This window comes from Chiloscyllium plagiosum, unplaced genomic scaffold (assembly GCF_037043375.1).
Source record: "Chiloscyllium plagiosum isolate Xiang-an unplaced genomic scaffold, Cpla_swu_hap1 HiC_scaffold_6, whole genome shotgun sequence".
In the NCBI taxonomy this organism is placed as follows: domain Eukaryota; kingdom Metazoa; phylum Chordata; class Chondrichthyes; order Orectolobiformes; family Hemiscylliidae; genus Chiloscyllium; species Chiloscyllium plagiosum.
In genome coordinates, this window is record NW_028270144.1 from 117,213,495 (window position 1) to 117,222,933 (window position 9,439).

General features: G+C 41.1%; 1 protein-coding gene across 2 annotated transcripts in view; it reads left to right on the forward strand.

The window, feature by feature from the left end:
• Positions 1 to 9,439, forward strand: part of LOC122550918 (uncharacterized) — a 39,131-nt gene extending 29,692 nt beyond the window's left edge. For both annotated transcript variants that reach the window (XM_043692366.2, XM_087988392.1), the window contains one exon: positions 2,736 to 9,439. In XM_043692366.2, the coding sequence (XP_043548301.2) occupies positions 2,736 to 3,833 (1,098 nt within the window). In that variant the 3' untranslated portion in view covers positions 3,834 to 9,439. The remainder of the gene's footprint in view (positions 1 to 2,735) is intronic.

Here is a 9,439-nt window from a genome sequence, read left to right on the forward strand (position 1 = left end):
CCCTATAGTTTGCCTTGGGTTCAAGATGACAAACCCCTGCAGGTTTGATTACCAAGTAGATGGGTTGGATACAGGAGCAAGCTGATCTTGATATGTCTCTGCAGCGAAAAAACTCCGCCTGGGTTAAACAATGCACTGCATCCTGGAGATATACTGCCGCCAGAGAGTCTACTTATGGACAATGTCATGAAGAGTAAAAGCAAAATTTTTTTGGTGAATTGGCCATGCTAAATTGCCCGTAGTGTTAGGTAAAGGGGTAAATGTACGGGAATGGGTGGGTTACGCTTCGGCGGGTCGGTGTGGACTTGTTGGGCCGAAGGGCCTGTTTCCACACTGTAAGTAATCTAATCTAATCTAATCAAAACAATACCACTTGGCTGGCAACTCCTTTCTGAGCTTTGCCTTTTTTTTTCCCCAGCTTCACACATTGGCATCTTTTGCTTTTTGTCTTCAGTCTCCCTGCCATTGTACATGTCTGCCTAGTTTATAGTAATAAATACATAGTGGTGCTCTCTGCCTGTGTAAAACATATTGCTCATCCCTTGGAGTAACTTGTTTTTCTGAATTCTGCTGTTTTTAGTGGCTGGCACACTGCTTACATTTAATATCGCAGAAAGAGAGGTTGATGCAGGTATAGAATCCCTACAGTGTCAAAGTAGCAGGCCATTTGGCCCATCATGTCCACACTGACCCTCCAAAGATAATCCCTCCCAGAGCCGTCTCCCTAGTCTTGTAAGCCTGCACTTCACATGGCCAATCCACCTAAACTGCGCATCTTTGGACTGTGGGAGGAAACCAGAGCACCCGGAGGAGTACCCGAGCAGTCACAGGGGGAATGTGAAAACTTCACACAGCTAGTTGCCAAGGGTGGACTCGAACCCCTGTGATACAGCCGTGCTAACCACTGAGCCACCATGCTACCCATTAGGAAATACTACATTTAAAAAATTGTTTTTTGAGAAATTTGAACTTTATACTAGCAGTTCACTACTTGAGTTTTAATGATTTGCCTTGGAAATATGCCAGGGAATAGGATAGAAAAACATTTTTTTTGACATTTAATTCATGATTTATGGTTTATTTGTGCTAATTCGTAGTCTTAACCTGCTGTACCATTTAATTGTTTGCTAATTTAAATTACCCTGAGCAAGAAACCCATGCTGTTGATTTAAATCACAAATGCAAAGTTTTGCAACACAAAATATTTAATTAAAATTGAATTAATAGGGATTAAAATAGAAAATGGTAGCGACATTCTGGTCCGACAACATATGTAGAAAGTGTGAAAGAGTTATTGTTTCAAGCCTATGGAATGACCTTTCATCAGAACTGGTCACAATGTTAAGGTTGGGTCTAAGTGAATAGTGTGCTGCAAGTTCACAGTGAAATGGATCACAATGAATAGCCAAGCATACAAATTGAGACAGCTGATGTCACAGCAGCAACAGGATCATGCTGACTTGGTGGTAACATCACTGGACCACTAGTCCAGATGCTCTTGGCCCATGGTTCAAATCCCATCATAGCAACTAGTGAAATTTAAAGTTAATGAGCAAGTTAAATTCTGAAATTAAAAGCTAGCCTTGGTCGTGGTTACTATTGATTTGTCATAGTGGATCATGTAATTTGCTAATGTTCTTGAGGGAAGGAAATCTGCCATCCTGACCTGGTCTGGCACACATGTGATTCCAAACCCACAGCAATGTTGTTCATTACTAACTGCCCTCTGTCATGGCCAAGTAAGCCATCCTAGTCAAGGACAACAGGAAACAGATATTCACATCACCAGTGACCTGCTCATCCCATGGAAGAGCTTATTAAAAGATTTTAGTGTGATGGTTGACAATGGGGAAAAGGTCAGTGGGAAGAATTCAGATGATGGGGAAAATGGTCCACTGAGCTGAGAAAATGCGCCTGCCCATAGAAGTGGATAATGAGACAAAGCTGATGGAAGCCTTGCTCAAACTTCTTGTGAGGGGATGGAGCTGATGCTTTTGTTGAGGCAAGATCAGTTATTTTCCCAAAGGGGCAGATCAGAGCTTATTGTGAATGGAAGACGAGCTGAGAGATGGAAAGGGAAGGACAGTTCTTGGTATCCAAGAGTTGTTGTAGCTTGTGTTCCTCGACACCTGAGATGAAAATAAAGTCATTTGTGTTAAATCGCTGAAGGAGCAGAAGGTTAAAATGTGCCGACGAACCAGAACAATTTTGAGGTAGTTGGAGTTGGTACTGCTAAGAGAACAAGCATGTCAAGGTTCAAGGTAATAAAAGTGGATTTTAAGATGGGACACAAATGGTGGTTTGAAGAATTCTGAACATGGAATGAATATCTGTCAATGTGGGTGGGTCCATAGCATGAAGGGTGGAATTTCTGTTGGAATTGGTTCATTTGGTCACTGACCTAATATGTGAATGCCCGATGCTAAGTTGGGCAGCATCTCTCTCCACAGATGCTGCTCGCCTGAGTGTTTCCAGCATTTTCTGTTTTCATTTCGGTGTCGCAGCATCCACAGTATTTTGTGTTTTGAATTAATAGGTTTAAGTCTGTTTGTGGCCTGAAGGTGCTTGGTATTTAAAAGCTGCATTCACTGGCACACCCGGGAGGTCTAAAACAGAAATATTTTCACAAGTCTTGTGTGAAAATTGATTTCGAATATAAAGCATGCAACTCCTTTTTCTTGATCGCTTTTGAAGGGACTGTTTTTGTTTGACTTTTATTCTGGTACTCTCTGCAGGTTGGGAAGCAGCAGGAACTGGAAGCGCGTGAAGCTGAGGCGGCCCGACTGCATCAGCTGGAAGAGAAGAGGCGGCAGCAAGAGGCAGAGCTCCGGCGAGTGGAGGAAGAGAAGGAGCGTGTGGTGGAGCTGCAGCAGAAGGAGAAGGAGCTGAGGGAGAAGCTGCTGGAGAACCTGAAGCGGAAGGAAGAAAGTGAGAGCCATCAGTGCAGAGCGGACCTGAAGGTGGGCCTCGGAGACCGGACAGCTGGGAATGTGTGCCCAGTGTTGGGAGCAGCCCCCACACAGGCTGCTACCTGTCTGCTCACATGTCCTGGTACTCTCAGCCATGGCAAGCAAGTGCCACTCGCTCAGGAAGTCAACGGAAAACCGGATGCAGCCGAAAGATTCACCGGTGGTTTGGGCCAGATTCAGACACAAAGCGACATCATTCCTATTCCGCTTCCAGGTGAATGTAAGTCTGTGCAGAGCATGGAACACATAACTACATTACCTAATAGTAAAGGCTGCTCCCTGCAGGAGTGCACTGGGAAAAAAGGTAAATACCAAAATGGCCCCAGTCATGCAGAAAAAGACCTTGAAACCAATGCTCTCAAGGTGGAAGGCAACCAAGTGCAAAAGGACTTGAAGAGGGCTCACAAATCACGTAAGAGCAGCACAAGCAGTGATCGCAGTAGAAACTGGAGGGACTCGAGTAGTGACGGCAGCTGCCATCAGAGGGAATGGAGCCGGCACCAGGGCCGCTCGAGGAAGGAGAGTACTCGACGTGGCAGGGACTCGAGCCGGGAGCAGAGCCGCAACTGGAAAGGCTCCAGCAACGAGCAAAGCTGCAGCCGACAAGACCAGAGTCGTGAGGGGAGGCGATACCGAAGAAATGCCAGCAGGGATCGGGTCCGCGTCCGGCAGGGATCCAGCAGGGAGCGGAACCGCCTTCGGTATCCGAGCAAGGAGCAGAGACAGCGGAGGGGTGCGAGTGGGGAGCGGAACCGTCATCGGAAAAGCTCAAGCAGGGAACGTAGCCGTCATCATAGGGACACAAGCAGGGAGCGTAGCCATTATAAAGACTCCAACACAGGACACAGCCGCCATCGGAGGTAGTCAAACCCTTTACTTGGCTGGCTATCATCACAGGGGAAACCAGAGAGCAGCAAAGTAAACAACAGATGTGAATTCAGTGGTTTATAACGATCTACAGCATGGAAAAAGCCCCTTTGGCCCATCACATATGTTGGTAAACATAATACAATACTGAATGCTTATTGTAGCAATTCATTGTAAGCAGGAAAGAAGTAACACTGATTGAAAAGCTTGTGGAATAAGTAAAGGTAAAGTCACCATAGACCCAGAGAGCCATTGAGCTGTTGTCTCATCAAAGAGATGACTGTGATGTGTGGGGGTGGGGGTTTATAAAGCACTCTTCTTATTGTTAGCAGAACAAGGAAAACATTGGAAAATAAACAATCACGGGTGTTAAAAATTGGATTTTAACATTGGGCATAATCAGATGTCACAACAATTCTCAGAACCAGAGCATGATTATTCTGTTTGTTAACACAAAATGTGTGTCCGCTTCCCTCGTTATTTTCCCAAAATACACATTTGGATGTACACCGTAAACTTCTAATGTTTTGGTTGCTGATTAATGTTGAAAGGCAGAATTAAGAGAATGCTGGAGATGGGTATGTTGTGACGAATAGTTTGTTAAGGCATTTACATCTTGATGGATAGTAGAGTTATACATTAGGGGGCTTCTGCCTCTGATACTGCTGGTAATAATACATTTCCAACTTTACCACATTTTGCAATGCAAATCCTCATTGTACTGTGAAGAACCTAAATATACAATGGGCAGGGGAAGAGGGGAGAAAATGTGAAATCCTTCTTTCAGGGAGCATTTTTATTAGAATTTTTGGCAGCTGTCTTTTGGAAGTTTTTTGGGATAATTTTGGTGCTAGAAGTTGTATAATGGGACAGTTTGCAACGCCTCAGAAAACCGTAGAGTCCCATTTCTCTGCGTTCCCACAGTGGTTATTGCTCTGATTTGTCAGCTTGATCTTGGTAGTTTGGCAATTCTTTAGGTGGTGCCATTGTAGTCCCAGACACTCCCCCTTGACACAAAACCGCACGGAAGTTTTGAATATGAATGTTCCCTGTTTTTCTTTTAGCTGAGGGAAAAAGTCAGGATATTTCTAAGTAGACTGCCTGAATAAGTGGCAGCTTCTCAGCTGTTTACCAACAACTCTGGTAAATCCATGGCTCTGTAAGTGGGTTTGGGAAGTGTCAAATCTTTTTCAGAGAATGGGAACGTTCTCAGGTGACAGTCACTGGAGCGCAATGCAATTGAGCATACATCTGTACAACACAGTGGCAGTTTGATTCATAAGCTTGAAACAACCAGCACATTAAGCACGTTTTCTGTCTTGCCAGCCAAAGCGGTTCAGTGCACGATGCAAGAGTATGTGGCTCAACTCTTAAAATATGCTATGTTTTGCATGTAATGTACAGTTAGAATAACTCATTTCATTAGAACATTCAGTTGTGGTTATTTGGTAGAAATTAAATGGCATACCGACACAGAACAGGGAGTGCTGGAAAAATACCGAAGGTTCTGATGTAGGGTCACTGGCCTGAAAACGTTAACTCCACTTTTCTGTTTATAAATGCCAGACCTACTGCGTTTCTCCTGCACTCCCTCTGTTTCTTTGTGCTTATTGTGCCAGCACTGAGAAAACAGATTACCCTTGCAGGGCATGCCAGTGAACCACATTGGCAGGTCCGCTCTGCTGCCTCAGTCTGCTGGAGGATTCTCTCTGCCGTATGTGTCATTTTGTGGCAAACTTTACTCCCAAGAAAACTCGCTTCCAATCCCAAAATACTGAGTGAATTAAGAATATTTCAAGTTTATGATGAAAACTTGAGTGACATCACTTATAGTGTGATTTAATTATCCCCCCTCCACTTCACAACACATTGATATCCATCTGTTAAATCTGTCTGACCATATTAATTTTATTCCCCTGATGTCAACACTTGAATATTAAAAGCTATCTGCAGAGTTCACAGATGGTACTTGTAATATTAAGGCATGTGCACTTCTTTGTTTTTAAAAAGGCAATTATTTAGGTTTATGCCCTCTTCTCAACAAATGCTCCCAACCTCCTTTACTATGACATTGACAGAGGTCCAGCCATACAAGTTGCAGCTAGATTTTAGAAAGTATATAAATGGCAAAAGCTACAAAGCATTTGAGGTTAAGAGAAGTGGATTCTGGGCAATTGAACTCCAATAGCCATTTACCATTAATAACATCTCTCAAGAATCCAAACTTGAATTTATAATCTCATCTGAATTAAAATTAAGCATCTTTGAGTTCTATTAATACAAAAGTTATACAAAAACTTCTCAATTTAAATAATTTATTTGATATTACTGGAAAATTTTAAATTTCCATAAAAATAAAACTTTGCATTGAAAGGAGTGAGGTTTAAAAAAAGTTCTTAATATATTATCTTAAATCACTTTATGATTTGACCAAATGAATGCTAATAAGGATTCAAATAGTAACCAGAAGTGATCACTCTGATGTATCACTGCCATTAAATAAGATCATCGCTAATCTTCCACTTCAGGCCCACTATTTTGCCTTACCCTGATAGACTTCTGATTTCCATCTCAGTTTGAATACACTTGACCAAAACTCTGAGTGGCAGCAAATTCTAAAGAATTGCAACTTTCATCACAATTTTAAATGATTGACCCTTTATCCTGAGGACTTGTCTCCTTGTTCTGGACTTGCCAGCTAAGAGAAGCAGCCTCTTAACATCTAGGAAGGAGTTGATGAGATACTGAGAGAATTAGATTTCAAGGAGGCTTCAGAACATTGAAAGATAAATAGGAAAGATGAGAGATTTAGTAAATTCGGGAACATGATGGCAAGATGGCCAACAAATCTGCTACCAATCATAGGATGGATGTTTGTGGGTGGAATGCAGTGCACCAGAATTGTTAAAAAGGCTAATATGGGCAAGGGAAAGGAACTGAGGAAGGTTATAAAGGTGGGAAAGAAAGAGACCATCAGGAATTGTGTAGCGGTTTCACAGTTGACTGAGGGATTGGAGCTAGTTCTTTGTGTGAAGAAAAGAGACAAGTGTGACTTAAAGGGATAGGTTACAAGTTATGTAGTTCAGAATGAATTGACATTCCTGTACAATGGATAGATGAGTGGGTTCAGCATAGTGGAAATAGCCATATCTTGCTGCTTTCACCTTTGTATTTTCAGTGCTAGCAACTGCTAGAGAGATTGAGGTTCTGATAAATCTGTAACAATAAAATGAACTCTTGCTCTTTGCTTCCAGTTAAGTCCAGCATGAACTCAGTGTGCCAATGGTCACCTTCTGTGCTGTAATGACTCCATGATTCAATAACATTAAAATACACAGCAACCTCAAGAAACCAGTATTCAAAGGCACGGGGATTATGCAAATGCAAGGTTACATTTGAGGACTCTTGAATTTTGCAAGCTATGGTAATGTATTAATTACAAACCTAGTCTAGTACATTAATCTACCCAATTCTGCTAAATAAAAATCTGAACTTTAGTTATATGCTTAATAGAAATTAATCTCTATTCTCTGTAATTTTGAAAAAATAATTTTAATGAAACTCTCCAATTCTAAATTAAAGAAACCAAAACCACTGGATATCCTCTTTAAGGTGTTTATTCCATGCAAGTAGAGGCAAACGCAAGTCAGTCGCAAAACGTGTCCTGATTTTTTGTGCAGTGATTTGTTCCATCTGATGTCTCCATGTGATCTAATGCCTTAGCTTTATGTTGTACACTGTGTGATCCCATGGAATAGCCCAAAACCTTTTAATATTGTCATGCAAGCATGGAGCAAGCAATTTTGAATATATCATCATCTAAGAAAGTGGGTCCTCCTTCTGCCTAATAATTTTCACTTTCATATGAAACAACTGTTTTGTGGTATATGGTGATCAGTGGACAAGTACTGATAGGTGTGTCATGAGACTGGTGTTAGCATCAGCAAAATGGGCCCATAGCATGGCATAAACATATTTCAGCCAGGAAGGATTGCAATTGGTCATGGGGCACTTAAACTGCAAGAACGGGGAGCTGTGGTAAACTGATCGTAGATGCTCTTTTTAAGGTTTTCTTTCTCTTCCGTCATCTTGATCGTCCCATCCTCAAGATGTTGTCCATGAAGGTCAGTGATCTCTGTGAGCATGGACAGTTTGAGGGATGAGGCATTGTAAGAGTTAAATAACTTCATTTTTCTGCAAAGACTCAATCGCCCCCACCATTGGTTTCTTGAACTTGTAAATTAAGGCAAGGTTTTAAAATGCTTTTCTTCAATTCTAATAAACAAAACTAATAAATATGGGCCAGCTTGTTTAATATCAGTTGGCAATTCAGCAAAGTTTAATGCTGAAAGTAGTAAAACAAAAAAAGTTGTTTGATTATATTTCAAAACCTTGCATAAGTTTGTTTACTCCCATAGAGTTAAGAATGTAGTCAATTTAACCTTTCCTTATTTTTCAACCAACAGTGATCAGTTTTTGCAGTTCTAATAGGTGCACAAGGTTATCACAAGGCAGCAGACAGACGAAAGCAGTTTATTTTTGCAGTATGATTACTTCAGGGTAATGCTTAAGGTGCTTCAATTCTTGTGATGCCTAATTCCACTTAGACAATCACATAAGCCTGTATTCTTACATCTGGTAAGATTCAGCCAATACTTACCTACAAATCAGCCCCAGGAGCTGTACAAGAATGGACCTGAAATGGTTTTCACCAGCTTTTCCTCCGCTTCTTTCTTCCCCACTGGTGAATTCTATTACTGCACACAGTGCAGTAGATGAAGCAGAGGACACGAGCAGGAACGTGCCTCTGTTGTTTACCTGCTTTGCCCAAATTGCTTGTTTATTTAAAGATGTGAATTCCTGTGCTTCAGTTGTTATAATGCTTCTTTAATTCCCTTTCTGGTAATTGGAGACCAATTTCATCACAGAACAAGAAGACCTGTATTGTGGAGAAGTTGAACTCTCTGTCCTTAAAATAGTTTTGATATTTTGACCACTGTATTTATTTGAAAGTAAGGGTTTCAAACTATCAATGACGTTAAATTGAAATCAAATCATTTTGAGAGATCAGTATTTTCAAAAAGCGTAAATAAACCACAAATTACTGTGTCTTCTGGCAGAATATAGAAAATTGCAGCAAATGAGACATGCAAAAGAAAAAAAATTGTTTTTGTGCATTTCTTCTCTCGAGAAGAGAACAACACAATTCCTGACTGTCGTGGGCCACAGTCGAATCAGAGATTGCACTTTAAAAGTATTTTCAATAGTTTGTTAGTAACAAATAACACAATGAGTAACGGGAGGTTTTTTTTTTAAATCCCCTGTCCCTGATTTTTGTTTTGTATGGCATCCTCAGCAGACACAAGTGCGCCATCTCATTTGCAGTGTTCTGCATGTTCTGTCCTGTACAAGACTGTTCCTTTGACATTGTGCAAATAAATACGCTTTTGTTTCCATTTGACTCTTTAATGTCATTTCCAAATGTATGCCCTTTTTGGTTCCACCAAATTGCTTGAAATTGTCCTGTATTTATTTTGTACTTCTTTCTTCCAGACATGTTTGTGAATTGTTTGTAACCTTCAGTAAACAAAAAGTTTTTTTGA